The sequence below is a fragment of the Littorina saxatilis genome, linkage group LG15 (assembly GCF_037325665.1).
Source record: "Littorina saxatilis isolate snail1 linkage group LG15, US_GU_Lsax_2.0, whole genome shotgun sequence".
Classification (NCBI taxonomy): Eukaryota; Metazoa; Mollusca; class Gastropoda; order Littorinimorpha; family Littorinidae; genus Littorina; species Littorina saxatilis.
The window spans coordinates 46811081-46827713 of NC_090259.1; the positions used below are offsets into that span (position 1 = coordinate 46811081).

The 16633-nt window shown below is 48.3% G+C and overlaps 1 protein-coding gene across 1 annotated transcript in view; it reads left to right on the top strand.

Moving 5' to 3' along the window:
- Positions 1 to 14425, top strand: part of LOC138949483 (nose resistant to fluoxetine protein 6-like) — a 39187-nt gene extending 24762 nt beyond the window's left edge. The window contains exons 10-17 of the mRNA XM_070321316.1: positions 458 to 550; positions 2743 to 2908; positions 7038 to 7117; positions 7710 to 7838; positions 9468 to 9585; positions 10058 to 10244; positions 10690 to 10832; positions 11298 to 14425. Coding sequence (XP_070177417.1) covers positions 458 to 550; positions 2743 to 2908; positions 7038 to 7117; positions 7710 to 7838; positions 9468 to 9585; positions 10058 to 10244; positions 10690 to 10832; positions 11298 to 11420 — 1039 coding nt within the window. The 3' untranslated portion in view covers positions 11421 to 14425. The remainder of the gene's footprint in view (positions 1 to 457; positions 551 to 2742; positions 2909 to 7037; positions 7118 to 7709; positions 7839 to 9467; positions 9586 to 10057; positions 10245 to 10689; positions 10833 to 11297) is intronic.
- The last annotated feature ends 2208 nt before the right edge of the window (positions 14426 to 16633 follow it).

Consider the following 16633-nt stretch of genomic DNA (forward strand, 5'->3'; position numbering starts at 1 on the left):
ACACGGCCCATTGTTTGACACAGCCCATTGTTTGACACGGCCCATTGTTTGATGAGTGAATGTTCAACTCCTCTTAGACAGGTGTAGTGGCCTAGTGGATAAGACATCGGCCTCCTAATCGGAAGGTCATGAGTTAAAATCCCGGCCGCAGCTGCCTGGTGGGTTAAGGGTGGAGATTTTTCAGATCTCCCAGGTCAACTTGTAGACCTGCTAGTGCCTTATCCCCCTTCGTGTGTACACGCAAGCACAAGACCAAGTGCGCACTAAACAGATCCTGTAAACCTTGTCAGAGTTTGGTGGGTTATAGAAACACAAAAATACCCAGCATGCCTCCCCCAAAAGCAGCGTATCGCAGGGTACGTACGTTAAAACCCACTCGTGCAAAAGCACGAGTGTACGTGGGAGTTTCAACCCATGAACGAAGAAGATGAGTGGTTGACCGAGTGTTGTGTTTCAGCGGTCTGCTGGTGGCCTACTTGTCGCTCAAGGAACTCAAAAGGACGGGGGGCAAGATCAACTGGATCAAGTTCTACTTTCATCGCTTTTGGAGGTAAGCCTGGTGTTGTGAGGTGACATGGAAACTGTTTGTGGTACAGTGGAACCCCCCTTTTGAGACCTCCACAAATCTAAAAAAAATCAGGTCTTAGAAAGGAGGGGGTCTTAAAATGGGGGTCTTAGAATGGGGGTACATTTACACAGGTCATGAGCAGAATGTTTGAGGAAACAAGGTCTTAAAAGGGAGGGAGTCTTAAATTGGGAGTCTTAAAACGGGGGTTCCACTGTATAGGAGGGAGTCTTAAAATGAAGGTGAATCAACAGAGGTTATGAACAGCAAAAAGTCTGGGAAAACATGGTCTAAAATGGGGGGGGGGGGGGCTTAAAGGGGCGTTCCATTGTATATTATCCCTGAAAGCTGTGTCCCAGTTTCTGCCTGCTGATACAGTGGTACATGTGCTGTGGTTGGCCCCGGTAGCTCAGCTGATAGAGTACTGGACTTGTGATCAGCGGGTCACAGGTTTGAATCTGGATGGGGACGGACACGTGTCAAGTTCATTTGCAGTCACAGAGACAGTTTCCATGTCCCACTCCCTTGTCACCACTGCATGTGGCATGTAAAGCCTGCTACTAACTGTACAGCCGAACCAAGCCGAACTAGGTTCGGGAAACTTTGCACTACGTCATGCAGTGCGTCATCTGTAATTTTAGGCGAACTGACTTTTCATTGGTTGAATATTTGTGTATCTTCATCCTTGAAGAGTGACAATAATGGCGGCTATCATTTTGTGTGAGAAGATTCGTGATCTTCTCACGTGATATTTCTTGATCGTGTGACTGGTGTCACCAAGACATTCGCTGCTAGTTAGTACACTGAACAAGACACAGTGTCACATTCACCAAACCCAGTTCGCTTGGTTCGGCTGTGGTATATAGCGGGTTTAAAAGATCTTTTTCTTTCTGCCAGAAGTGCAGGTGGCTGATTACACCTAAGCACACACACACCTGGGTAACGCGACTCTGTTGCTGCTAGCTTTCCACAAGGAGACAGCAACCTGGGTAACGTGACTCTGTTGCTGCTAGCTTTCCACAAGGAGACAGCAACCTGGGTAACGCGACTCTGTTGCTGCTAGCTTTCCACAAGGAGACAGCAACCTGGGTAACGCGACTCTGTTGCTGCTAGCTTTCCACAAGGAGACAGCAACCTGGGTAACGCGACTCTGTTGCTGCTAGCTTTCCACAAGGAGACAGCAACCTGTGTAACGCGACTCTGTTGCTGCTAGCTTTCCACAAGGAGACAGCGACCTGGGTAACTGGACTCTGTTGCTGCTAGCTTTCCACAAGGAGACAGCAACCTGGGTAACGCGACTCTGTTGCTGCTAGCTTTCCACAAGGAGACAGCAACCTGGGTAACGCGACTCTGTTGCTGCTAGCTTTCCACAAGGAGACAGCAACCTGGGTAACGCGACTCTGTTGCTGCTAGCTTTCCACAAGGAGACAGCAACCTGGGTAACGCGACTCTGTTGCTGCTAGCTTTCCACAAGGAGACAGCAACCTGGGTAACGCGACTCTGTTGCTGCTAGCTTTCCACAAGGAGACAGCAACCTGGGTAACGCGACTCTGTTGCTGCTAGCTTTCCACAAGGAGACAGCAACCTGGGTAACGCGACCCTGTTGCTGCTAGCTTTCCACAAGGAGACAGCAACCTGGGTAACGCGACTCTGTTGCTGCTAGCTTTCCACAAGGAGACAGCAACCTGGGTAACGCGACCCTGTTGCTGCTAGCTTTCCACAAGGAGACAGCGACCTGGGTAACTGGACTCTGTTGCTGCTAGCTTTCCACAAGGAGACAGCAACCTGGGTAACACGACTCTGTTGCTGCTAGCTTTCCACAAGGAGACAGCAACCTGTGTAACGCGACTCTGTTGCTGCTAGCTTTCCACAAGGAGACAGCAACCTGGGTAACGCGACTCTGTTGCTGCTAGCTTTCCACAAGGAGACAGCGACCTGGGTAACGCGACTCTGTTGCTGCTAGCTTTCCACAAGGAGACAGCAACCTGGGTAACGCAACCCCTCCCTCCCTCTCAGCATCAACCCCGTGTTAACCGGTACAAGAACAAGAATTTATTTCGCCATATAGCATAACAGCCATTGGTATTTGTCCTGGTGTGGAAACACTCGAACATCCAGACACTCCTTGCATATAAAAAAAAATCAATAAAAAAAAATCTGTTAAAAATCTGTTTCAGACTGACCCCTCCCTACCTGCTGGTCATCCTGATGTACTTGTCGCTGGGCAAGTACTGGGGGTCAGGGCCCATGTGGGCTGACACACAGCCGGACCGCGACAACTGCCGCAAGTCTTGGTGGACCAACCTTCTCTACATCAACAATTTCGTCCATGATGATCATGTTGTGAGTCTTCTTCTTCTGTCTGTGTCTGTCTCTGTGTCTGTCTCTGTGTCTGTCTCTGTGTCTGTCTCTGTGTCTGTCTCTGTGTCTCTCATTGTCTGTTCTCATTGTCTGTCTGTACCTGGCTAACGACGTGACTGGTTGCTCTGAGTGTCTGGGACAGTCGTGGTACCTGGCTAACGACGTGACTGGTTGCTTTCAGTGTCTGGGGCAGTCGTGGTACCTGGCTAACGACGTGACTGGTTGCTTTCAGTGTCTGGGACAGTCGTGGTACCTGGCTAACGACGTGACTGGTTGCTTTCAGTGTCTGGGGCAGTCGTGGTACCTGGCTAACGACGTGACTGGTTGCTCTGAGTGTCTGGGGCAGTCGTGGTACCTGGCTAACGACGTGACTGGTTGCTTTCAGTGTCTGGGACAGTCGTGGTACCTGGCTAACGACGTGACTGGTTGCTTTCAGTGTCTGGGGCAGTCGTGGTACCTGGCTAACGACGTGACTGGTTGCTCTGAGTGTCTGGGGCAGTCGTGGTACCTGGCTAACGACGTGACTGGTTGCTCTGAGTGTCTGGGGCAGTCGTGGTACCTGGCTAACGACGTGACTGGTTGCTTTCAGTGTCTGGGGCAGTCGTGGTACCTGGCTAACGACGTGACTGGTTGCTCTGAGTGTCTGGGGCAGTCGTGGTACCTGGCTAACGACGTGACTGGTTGCTCTGAGTGTCTGGGGCAGTCGTGGTACCTGGCTAACGACGTGACTGGTTGCTCTGAGTGTCTGGGGCAGTCGTGGTACCTGGCTAACGACGTGACTGGTTGCTCTGAGTGTCTGGGGCAGTCGTGGTACCTGGCTAACGACGTGACTGGTTGCTCTGAGTGTCTGGGGCAGTCGTGGTACCTGGCTAACGACGTGACTGGTTACTTTCAGTGTCTGGGGCAGTCGTGGTACCTGGCTAACGACGTGACTGGTTACTTTCAGTGTCTGGGGCAGTCGTGGTACCTGGCTAACGACGTGACTGGTTGCTTTCAGTGTCTGGGGCAGTCGTGGTACCTGGCTAACGACGTGACTGGTTGCTTTCAGTGTCTGGGACAGTCGTGGTACCTGGCTAACGACGTGACTGGTTACTTTCAGTGTCTGGGGCAGTCGTGGTACCTGGCTAACGACGTGACTGGTTGCTCTGAGTGTCTGGGGCAGTCGTGGTACCTGGCTAACGACGTGACTGGTTGCTTTCAGTGTCTGGGACAGTCGTGGTACCTGGCTAACGACGTGACTGGTTGCTTTCAGTGTCTGGGGCAGTCGTGGTACCTGGCTAACGACATGACTGGTTGCTCTGAGTGTCTGGGGCAGTCGTGGTACCTGGCTAACGACGTGACTGGTTGCTCTGAGTGTCTGGGGCAGTCGTGGTACCTGGCTAACGACGTGACTGGTTACTTTCAGTGTCTGGGGCAGTCGTGGTACCTGGCTAACGACGTGACTGGTTGCTCTGAGTGTCTGGGGCAGTCGTGGTACCTGGCTAACGACGTGACTGGTTGCTCTGAGTGTCTGGGGCAGTCGTGGTACCTGGCTAACGACGTGACTGGTTGCTCTGAGTGTCTGGGGCAGTCGTGGTACCTGGCTAACGACGTGACTGGTTGCTCTGAGTGTCTGGGGCAGTCGTGGTACCTGGCTAACGACGTGACTGGTTGCTCTGAGTGTCTGGGGCAGTCGTGGTACCTGGCTAACGACGTGACTGGTTACTTTCAGTGTCTGGGGCAGTCGTGGTACCTGGCTAACGACGTGACTGGTTACTTTCAGTGTCTGGGGCAGTCGTGGTACCTGGCTAACGACGTGACTGGTTGCTTTCAGTGTCTGGGACAGTCGTGGTACCTGGCTAACGACGTGACTGGTTACTTTCAGTGTCTGGGGCAGTCGTGGTACCTGGCTAACGACGTGACTGGTTGCTTTCAGTGTCTGGGGCAGTCGTGGTACCTGGCTAACGACGTGACTGGTTGCTCTGAGTGTCTGGGGCAGTCGTGGTACCTGGCTAACGACGTGACTGGTTGCTCTGAGTGTCTGGGGCAGTCGTGGTACCTGGCTAACGACGTGACTGGTTGCTCTGAGTGTCTGGGGCAGTCGTGGTACCTGGCTAACGACGTGACTGGTTGCTCTGAGTGTCTGGGGCAGTCGTGGTACCTGGCTAACGACGTGACTGGTTGCTCTGAGTGTCTGGGGCAGTCGTGGTACCTGGCTAACGACGTGACTGGTTGCTCTGAGTGTCTGGGGCAGTCGTGGTACCTGGCTAACGACGTGACTGGTTGCTCTGAGTGTCTGGGGCAGTCGTGGTACCTGGCTAACGACGTGACTGGTTGCTCTGAGTGTCTGGGGCAGTCGTGGTACCTGGCTAACGACGTGACTGGTTGCTCTGAGTGTCTGGGGCAGTCGTGGTACCTGGCTAACGACGTGACTGGTTACTTTCAGTGTCTGGGGCAGTCGTGGTACCTGGCTAACGACGTGACTGGTTACTTTCAGTGTCTGGGGCAGTCGTGGTACCTGGCTAACGACGTGACTGGTTGCTTTCAGTGTCTGGGACAGTCGTGGTACCTGGCTAACGACATGACTGGTTGCTCTGAGTGTCTGGGGCAGTCGTGGTACCTGGCTAACGACGTGACTGGTTGCTTTCAGTGTCTGGGACAGTCGTGGTACCTGGCTAACGACGTGACTGGTTGTTTTCAGTGTCTGGGACAGTCGTGGTACCTGGCTAACGACGTGACTGGTTGCTTTCAGTGTCTGGGACAGTCGTGGTACCTGGCTAACGACGTGACTGGTTGCTTTCAGTGTCTGGGACAGTCGTGGTACCTGGCTAACGACATGACGTGGTTGCTTTCAGTGTCTGGGGCAGTCGTGGTACCTGGCTAACGACATGACGTGGTTGCTTTCAGTGTCTGGGGCAGTCGTGGTACCTGGCTAACGACGTGACTGGTTGCTTTCAGTGTCTGGGGCAGTCGTGGTACCTGGCTAACGACGTGACTGGTTACTTTCAGTGTCTGGGGCAGTCGTGGTACCTGGCTAACGACGTGACTGGTTGCTTTCAGTGTCTGGGGCAGTCGTGGTACCTGGCTAACGACATGACTGGTTGCTTTCAGTGTCTGGGACAGTCGTGGTACCTGGCTAACGACGTGACTGGTTGCTTTCAGTGTCTGGGGCAGTCGTGGTACCTGGCTAACGACGTGACTGGTTGCTCTGAGTGTCTGGGGCAGTCGTGGTACCTGGCTAACGACGTGACTGGTTGCTTTCAGTGTCTGGGACAGTCGTGGTACCTGGCTAACGACGTGACTGGTTGCTTTCAGTGTCTGGGGCAGTCGTGGTACCTGGCTAACGACATGACTGGTTGCTCTGAGTGTCTGGGGCAGTCGTGGTACCTGGCTAACGACGTGACTGGTTGCTCTGAGTGTCTGGGGCAGTCGTGGTACCTGGCTAACGACGTGACTGGTTGCTCTGAGTGTCTGGGGCAGTCGTGGTACCTGGCTAACGACGTGACTGGTTGCTCTGAGTGTCTGGGGCAGTCGTGGTACCTGGCTAACGACGTGACTGGTTGCTCTGAGTGTCTGGGGCAGTCGTGGTACCTGGCTAACGACGTGACTGGTTGCTCTGAGTGTCTGGGGCAGTCGTGGTACCTGGCTAACGACGTGACTGGTTGCTCTGAGTGTCTGGGGCAGTCGTGGTACCTGGCTAACGACGTGACTGGTTACTTTCAGTGTCTGGGGCAGTCGTGGTACCTGGCTAACGACGTGACTGGTTGCTTTCAGTGTCTGGGACAGTCGTGGTACCTGGCTAACGACGTGACTGGTTGCTCTGAGTGTCTGGGGCAGTCGTGGTACCTGGCTAACGACGTGACTGGTTGCTTTCAGTGTCTGGGACAGTCGTGGTACCTGGCTAACGACGTGACTGGTTGTTTTCAGTGTCTGGGACAGTCGTGGTACCTGGCTAACGACGTGACTGGTTGCTTTCAGTGTCTGGGACAGTCGTGGTACCTGGCTAACGACGTGACTGGTTGCTTTCAGTGTCTGGGACAGTCGTGGTACCTGGCTAACGACGTGACTGGTTGCTTTCAGTGTCTGGGGCAGTCGTGGTACCTGGCTAACGACATGACGTGGTTGCTTTCAGTGTCTGGGGCAGTCGTGGTACCTGGCTAACGACATGCAGTTCTACATCCTGAGTCCCCTCATCTTTGTTCCGCTGTACTGGTAAGTTGCTGGGGGGGGGGGGGGGGGGATGTGTGTGTTTGTCAGTGTGTGTGTGTTTCTGGCAATATGTGTTTGTGTGTGTGTGTGTGTGTCTGCGTGTGTGTGTGTTGTGTTGTTGTGTGGTGTGGTGTGGTGGGTTGGGTTGGGCTGTGCTGTGTGTGCATGTGTGGGGGCGTGCGAACATGTGTGTGTTGTGTTGTGTTGTGTTGTTGTGTTGTGCTGTGTTGTGTTGTGGTGTGTTGTGTGTGCGTGTGTATTGGGGGGGAGGGGTAGGGGTGTGTGTGTAGGGTGCGTGTGCATGGCTGTTTCTGTACGTGTCACAGTGTGTTAGGGGGGTGGGTGTGTGGGGTGGGTGTGTGTCTCTGTCACTACATGTGTAGGGTGTTTGTGTGTGTTTGCCCATTTCTTTGCCTCTGTGGATGCCTAGTTTTCTTAAAGCTAGATCAAACACTCACCACACACACACACCCACACACACACACACACATACACACACACCACTACCACCCTCCCACCACACACACATACATACCATCTCCCTGCATTCACAGTGAAGGAGAAAGAAATTGATATTCACTGATTTATAACACAGCTCCCCGCTGTACGGCACTGCGGCGGTACTGGTGTTTCTGATTGCCACCATCATCACCCCTGCTGCCGTCACCATGAAGTGGCACCTGGCACCGGGGATAATCGCTCCTGTGGATGCCGCACCTAACGGGTAACATTCTCCTGCTCCTAGTAATGATGTGATAGGGTTGAGTGGAAGGGGAACAGGCCAGGAAGCATAAATGGGACGCCAAGACAGAGGTTGCGATAACCTGACTTTTTATTAACGTACACCAGAAGTTACTCAGAAGGATATATCAGAAGGCAGTGTAGTTCTCTCCTCAATTCAGAACTAAACACACACGAAGCAACTGGGACCGGGCAACACATCTCGCTGATGGTGAATCAGCTATACAACTACAGTTCAAATATGATACTGTTAAACTAATCAGTCAGGCAAAATCCACATGTACAACACCGGTCTCAGATCACTTTGCAAACACATAGACCGCTCAGGGTCTTTACACAACTGCGTCACGGGTCAGAATGTTCGAAACCCCCGCTGACGAGGATGAATGTATTAACTCATTGTCTCCCAGGTACGGATATATCCGTTCCCACTCATATGGCTCTATCTGACCAGGTACGGATATATCCGTACACACAGTCACTACATTGCATCTGCTCTCATTCGGCACATATCCACATTCTGCTCAGACTGTTAGCTTCAGTTGCTTCCTGTAACGTCGATCCAACGCCTGCATTCCAGCGTGTTGATACACAGTTGCTACACAGTTACTACAATTCTGAGTGACCTGCTGCAGCACAGCTGGTCTTGGTTAAAAAATCTTGGTCAACATAGGTGGGGTCGAAAGTGTTAAAAAGGAGGGAATCTTAAAATGGGTGTTCCACTGTTGTCAGTCATGTAGTTCGTTACCAACAGACGTCGGGCGCAGTGGCCTAGTGGATAAGACATTGGCCTCTTAATCGGAAGGTCGTGAGTTTAAATCCCGACCATGGCCGCCTGCTGGGTTAAGGGTGTAGACTTTTCCGATCTCCAAGGTCAACTTATGTGCTGACCTGCTAGTGCCTTAAATGATCCCCCTTCGTGTGTACACGCAAGCACAAGACCAAGTGCGCACAGAAGAGGTCCTGTTATCAGAGTTGGGTGGGTTATAGAAACACGAAAGAGACGGGCGCTGTGGCTGGGTGGTATGACGTCGGCCTCTTAATGGGAAGGTCGAGGGTTCGAATCCCGGCCGCGGCCGCCTGGTGGGTTAAGTGTGGAGATTTTTCCGATCTCCCAGGTCAACTTATGTGCAGACCTGCTAGTGGCTTATCCCCCTTCGTGTGTACACGCAAGCACAAGACCAAGTGCGCACGGAAAAGATCCTGTAATCCATGTCAGAGTTCGGTGGGTTATAGAAACACGAAAATATCAAGCATGCTTCCTCCGAAAGCGGCGTATGGCTGCCTTAATGGCGGGGTAAAAACGGTCATACACGTAAAATTCCACTCGTGCAAAAAACACGAGTGTACGTGGGAGTTTCAGCCCACAAACGCAGAAGAAGAAGAAGAAACACGAAAGTACCCAGCATGCTTCCATCAAAAGCGGCGTATGGCTGCCTAAACGGCGGGGTTAAAACGGTCATACACGTAAAAGCTGTGGGAGTTTCAGCCCATGAACGAAAACAACACCATAACAGATGACTGTTATGAACAAAAAGTCTGTGAAATGAGGGTCTTAAAACAGGGTTCCACTATACTACAACTGTACTACATTGTACAATGCGTTGTGCAGAGGGAACTACATGATGGACTACTACATCAAGCCCTACAACCGCATGGGACCCTACCTCGTTGGCATGGTAACCGGCTACTTCCTCTACCGCACGGACTGCAAGTGTAAACTGCCCAAGGTCAGGATATGAGCTTCTTTGATTTTATTAGAGAGAGAGCGAGAGTTTCTGAGTAATTCGGGATCTGCATATCGTCGTCGTCCTGGAGTTTTGTGGTAACTCCATTATTGGCGATTTTGATGCTCCACCCCCGTGCCACCACTGACCTCAGTCGTTCTGCCATATTAGTGCAGGTGGCTGATTACACCTAAACACGCAGACACCTGGGTAGTGCGACTCTGCTGTTGCTAGTTTTCCACTGGGAGGGATCCGGAGCAACCCAAATTTCCCTGCAATAAAACTTGGGACAATAAAATTATGAAAAATAAAAAATAAAAAATGAAAATTGTTTAAATAAAGAGAAGACACGCCAGTAACCAGGTTAGGTACTTGTTGTGATCAGTATTTCGGCAGATAAACTGCCTGCGCCAGGATGGTAAGAAACTACGAAATGAAAATGGAATAAGTCATGAAAATTGTTGTCCAATGACAGGTTGTCAACGTAATCTGCTGGTGTGTGGCGGCTGCCTGTGCCCTGGCGGTTCTCTACGGCTTGTACCACACCAGTCAAGGTCACCCGATGTCGCTGCCTGTGTCAGCGCTCCACAATGCCGTCAGTCGCACTGTCTGGGGGGCAGCTGTCGCCTGGGTCATTTTTGCCTGTGTTACTGGCAATGGAGGTGTGTGTGGGGTGGGATGTGTGGAATGGGGGGGGGGTATAGGTAGTGGTAGGGTATGGGTGTGTGTGCGTGTGTTTGTGTTTGTGTGTGTGTGTGTGTGTGAGTCTTTGCCTTATGTTTTCAGCTATACTCTGTCCATGTTGAAAGGACATGTATTAGAAGATTAGGCTAAGCCTAAAACCTTAATCCATTAAAGTAAAGTCTAAGGTTATTTTTTTTCTGTCTCTACTTTTCCCTCTCTCTCTCTCTCTCTCTTTCTCTCTCTCTCTCTCTCTCTCTCTCTCTTTCTCTCTTTCTCTCTCTCTCTCTCTCTCTCTCTCTCTCTCTCTCTCTCTCTCTCTCTCTCTCTCTCTCTCTCTCTCTCTCTCTCTCTCTCTGAGAGCCAAAACTGAAAAGAAAATCCCACTATAGTCTTAAACAAATGCAATTGTGTGTCCGGTGACAGGGTTTGTGAACAGCATTCTGTCGTGGAAAGCCCTGGTGCCGCTGAGTCGCCTGACATACTGTATCTACCTGCTTCACATCATGACGCTCTACGGCTATCTCTTCAGCCGCGACACCGTCTTCTACTACAGTGATGCCAATGTGGTCAGTATATTTATCTTCTTTGGGGTGTGTGTGTGGGGGGGGGGGGGGGGGGGGAGTGGTGGTTGGGAGTGAGGGAGGATGTTTGTGTGTGTGTGTGTGTCAATGTTTGTGTGTTTTGGGGTTTGTGTTTGTGTGTGGATGTGTGTGTTTGGGTGTGGGGTTTGTGTGTGTGTTGGTGTGTTTGTGTGTGTGTTGGTGTGTGTGTGTGTGTGGCAACCTCTTCAGCAGGAAATCCCTCTGTTCTTCTACAGTGGGGCCAATAATGGTTAGTATAATAAATGTGTGTGTGTGTGTGTGTGAGTGTGTTGCGCTATTGTGGTTAGTATGCTAGATGTGTGTTTGTGTATGGGGGGAGGGGGGGGGACAGAGTTTTTACTGTAGCAGGATGAAGTTTCTTCGTTTCTTAAAAAATAATTTCTTTGGGTTTTTCCCATTTTGTTCAATATCATTATCTCGGTGTTTCAGGTTGTGTTGTTTCTGGCCACTCTGGTGGCGTGCTACATGTTGTCGGCAGTGGTCTCCCTTGCCTTTGAAGCCCCCATGATGGCTTTGGAGAAAGTCATCCTCAACTACAAGAAAAACGACTGACAACGCTCACCTTACATGGAACGCTCATCTTACATGGAACGCTCACCTTACATGGAACGCTCACCTTACATGGAACGCTCACCTTACATGGAACGCTCATGGAACATGCAATAGACGAATTCTGGAAATAGCTCTGTCAGTTTTTTGTATGGGTTGTGGAAAAGTAGCCTCCCCTTGTTTTTCCATAGAAACACTGAGGCAAGCTTTATATGACATTGTAGGTTTGCCTCATTGTTTCGATGGAAACAAGGGGAAGAAACCCATCTACAACCCATAACAAATTGACAGAGTTATTTCCGTACATCGTCTATTTGTTGATGAATCAAGAGCCTGACATAATTTCTGTAAACATTGATGAAAAGTTGCTGGTGATATGTTACATTCAAATCAAAATGGAATGTTGCATGCTTAGATGTATAGTTATATCTACCTCTTGTTTTGATTGGTTTGCTTAATTATAAAGACCTGTAATAGACGGTGTTCGGAAGTAAACTCTTTTGGGTTTACCCGTGTGACTTGGAATAATAGGCCGTGAAAAGTAGGATATGCGCCGAAATGGCTGCGATCTGCTGGCCGATGTGAATGCGTGATGTATTGTGTAAAAAAATTCCATCTCACACGGCATAAATAAATCCCTGCGCCTTGAATATGTGCGCGATATAAATTGCATTAAAAAAAATATATAAAAAAAAAATCCCTGCGCTTAGAACTGTACCCACGGAATACGCGCGATATAAGCCTCATATTGATTGATTGACAAGGAGCAAGTGTAGAAAGCTTGCCTCACTAAAAACAAGAGTACTCACTCTTTCACAACCCATACTAACCCGACAGAATTATTTCCCAACATGGTCATTTATGTCTCATCTACCCCCCGCGGGCTAGGGGGAGTCCCATATTGGTTGGGACTAGAAAGAATTTACCCGATGCTACCCAGCATGTCGTAAGAGGCGACTAACGGTTCTGTTTCTTCTCTTCTTTTGTCTTATTTCTGCCTTACCAGTCCTTTCACCTATATTTCCTTCCAAGAAAACTCTCCCTACTATTCCCTGCAGTTTTCCAATTCTTTTCTTGTTGTCTTATTTCTACCTGACTGGATCCATCACCTTTATTTCACTTACCAAAAGTCTTCTTTTCCACATCCTTATTTCTCTGCACCCCGCATGTCGTATGAGGCGACTAACGGATTCTGTTTCTCCTTTTACCCTTGTTAAGTGGTTCTTGTATAGAATATAGTCAATGTTTGTAAAGATTTTAGTCAAGCAGTATGTAAGAAATCTTTAGTCCTTTGTACTGGAAACTTGCATTCTCCCAGTAAGGTCATATATTGTACTACGTTGCAAGCCCCTGGAGCAATTTTTTGATTAGTGCTTTTGTGAACAAGAAACACTTAACAAGTGGCTCTATCCCATCTCCCCCCCCCCCCCCCCCCTTTCCCCTATCCCATCTCCCCCCTTTCCCTCGTCGCGATATAACCTTCGTGGTTGAAAACGACGTTAAACACCAAATAAAGAAAGAAAGATGTCTCATCTTGATGTAAAGTTTTACACTGTTTTCTGCAGCTGTGAAGTATCAATCAATCAATCAATCAATATGAGGCTTTTATCGCGCGTATTCCGTGGGTACAGTTCTAAGCGCAGGGATTTATTTTAATTTAATTTTTTTATTTTATGCAATCTATATCGCGCATATATTCAAGGTGCAGGGATTTATTTATGCCGTGTGAGATGGAATTTTTTTACACAATACATCACGCATTCACATCGGCCAGCAGATCGCAGCCATTTCGGCGCATATCCTACTTTTCACGGCCTATTATTCCAAGTCACACGGGTATTTTGGTGGACATTTTTATCTATGCCTATACAATTTTGCCAGGAAAGACCCTTTTGTCAATTGTGGGATCTTTAACGTGCACACCCCAATGTAGTGTACACGAAGGGACCTCGGTTTTTCGTCTCATCCGAAAGACTAGCACTTGAACCCACCACCTAGGTTAGGAAAGGGGGAGAAAATTGCTAACGCCCTGACCCGGGGTCGAACTCGCAACCTCTCGCAAGTGCGTTACCACTCGGCCACCCAGTCACCAGTATATACTGTACTGCAGTCTGAATCTGAATACATAACATTTTTGCTGTATACCTCATTTACCATTTAATTGTAAACAGGCTGATCACTTTTTTAGATCTGGCTTTGAGAAGTTCATCACTTGTGCTCTATTTATAACTATATTCATTCACTTTTTTATGTCTGACTTTGATTACTTGTGTTATATTTATTATGCATAATACATTTAGATCTAATTTGTTATTCATTCACGTTTTTAGGTCCGACTTCGATAAGTTGCTCACTTGTGTTCTATTTATTACGTATAATACATTTAGATCTGATATTTGATTCAGCCAGTAAAGGTTGTGTTCTGTGTTATGATGTTTGCTATCATGTCTGATGATAAATGGATGTTGTTCAGCGCATAGTGCTTTTAGTTATGCGCTATAGAAATCTCCTTAATAAATAAATAAATTCCCGCAGTGGGGCACTGCGGTTATGAAATTAAAGGCCCCTCCTGTTTTTGGAACCGCAGGAGCTTTCTAGTTTGCTGTTAGGTAGATTTTTGGTTCCTCTTTCCTGTCATGCTCTCTTTTTCTTCATGAATTCTTTTCTTTTTTCTGCCTTCTTGCTCATTCACCTGTATTTTTTTCAAAAATCTCTTCTCTTGCCGCTTGTCTCGCGATTCATGTATAGTTTAATCTGTTAGTGTTCTGATGTAAGTCCAGCAGTAGATAGGTTAAGCCTATTTTAACATACTGGAAACTGGTAATCTTCCAGTAGGTATTAATTTAGTTTTACTAAAGCCTGCTGGGACACAAGTAATGGGTTAGTGCATTTGTAAACAGGAATCGCTTGACAAGTGGCCCCCTTCATCCCCCCCTTCCTCGTCCTGATATGGCTCTGCGTAGTCGGCTGGACGTTAAGCAACAAATAAACAAACAAACAAAAATAAATTGTGTGCAGGAGTCAAGTTTAGAGACTCTAGTCCAGAATACATTGCATTGAGGATACAGTTTATCCCGCACTAAAGTCTCTTAATTAAGTCATGCATACAACTCCAGAAAAGATGCTGTTCCTGTACTTACCTCAGTGTTGAACTTAAAGGTTCTGTCCTTCCGGTTTGAATACTCCAAGTGCAAGACAGGGGTTCCCAGGTCTGCATGATATATACTTAACTCAGGTAATGAAACATGAGACAGGTTTTAACAGCACCCTTTTCAGACCTCCACAAATCTGAGAAAATTGGGTATTAAAGGAAGAAGTCTTAAAATGGGGGTCATTTTACAATGGGGGTCATTTTACAAAGATTATGAACAGAAAGTCTGAACAAAATATTTTTTATTTCAGTCCATGAAAGATTGTCAGGGTCTTAGACTTTGCTGCTGTTAATGGCGGAGTATTAGCTTGTGTAACTTTGCAAAGCATAAACAAAAAAGATGATAAAACGCACAGTCCAATATGACTTCTCAACTGAAAAAGATTATTCAACTGAGTCCATGTACAATATATGACAAATAATATCACTACTGGTGCATAAATCATTCATCTTTAAAAAAAAAAAAAGACAGTTTTTGATGAAAAAGATCTGATGAAAGTTTATTAAATCCTTAGAGAAACATTGGTTTTATTTGCTTGGAGTGATGTTGAAATAAGTCTGCCACAAACATGCATTATTGAAGAATGCCATATGATGTTTTGTTATGATTAGGGTTCAAGTTGTACATATTGTTTTCTGCATGCACATCACAGCGGTTTGTTACAGCGAAATGAATCCATCATTCCATTTTGATTGTGCTCAAAGTTCTTATATGTTTTCACAGCATATAATACAGTTGAACCCCCTTTTACAAAACACTCGCACACAGAGATAGACAGAAACACACCCACACACAGACGAGAGGTTTGCCAAGATGATACAAAGAGAAAAACAATGAATCGATCTCCAAAGGTTCTGTAACTGGTTGTTATTGCTAATATATTCAATCAATCAATATGAGGCTTATATCGCGCGTATTCCGTGGGTACAGTTCTAAGCGCAGGGATTTATCCCAGCGAAGCTGGAGGTATCCCGTGAACGCTATACTGTAATCGATTTGAGAAATGTGCATACCGAATAATACATGATAAAGAAGGATTCTTTGTGCCCGAAAATGGGCCACAGCTGGAGATGGAAGTTCACCAAAAATTGGGACCATACTAACAAAAATACGGTGGGTAAAATTGGCGCCCCCATTTTTTGAGCAAACGCCACCCAAGGCCGCTTTGGACGGGTAGAAATTCCGTAGTTTCCAAGTCTATGGATAAAGCTCGCGTAAGAAGAATACGTCACGGTCGAAAGTCTTTGACGTCAATTAATGCATCATGACGTCATGCCTCCCTGTAGTCTTTCTCTCTCGCGCAGTGTGTGTGTTTGTGTTCATTTTGTGCACATGTGTTAGTGTTACTGTTTGTGTGTGTGTGTGTGTGTGTGTGTGTGTGTGTGTGTGTGTGTGTGTGTGTGTGTATTTGTGTGTGTGTGCGCACGTGTGCATGAGTCTGTACTCGTGTGTGTGGTGTGTGTGTGTGTGTATTTGTGTGTGCGCACGCGTGCATGAGTCTGTACTCGTGTGTGTGTGAGTGTGTGAGTGTGTGTGTATTTGTGTGTGTGTGTGTGGTGTGTGTGTGTGTGTGTGTGTATTTGTGTGTGCGCACGCGTGCATGAGTCTGTACTCGTGTGTGTGTGAGTGTGTGTGTGTGTGTGTGTGTATTTGTGTGTGTGTGTGTGTGTGTGCGCACGCGTGCATGAGTCTGTACTCGTGTGTGTGTGTGAGTGTGTGTGTGTGTGTGTGTGTGTGTGTGTGTGTATTTGTGTGTGTGTGCACGCGTGCATGAGTCTGTACTCGTGTGTGTGTGAGTGTGTGTAGGGTGTGTGTGTGTGTGTGCGCGCACGCGTGCACGAGTCTGTACTCGTGTGTGTGTGTGAGTGTGTGTGTGGTGTGTGTGTGTGTGTGCATACGTGTATGTGTGTGCGTGTATGTGTGTTCGTTTGTAAAGGTGTGTATGTCTGTCTGTCCATATGTGCGTATGGGTGTGTGTATGAAGTTTTTGTGAGAGAGTGAGTGAGTGCGTGTGCGTGAGTGTGTGTATGTGTGCGTGTGTGACTTGGGGTGTGTGTGTGTGTG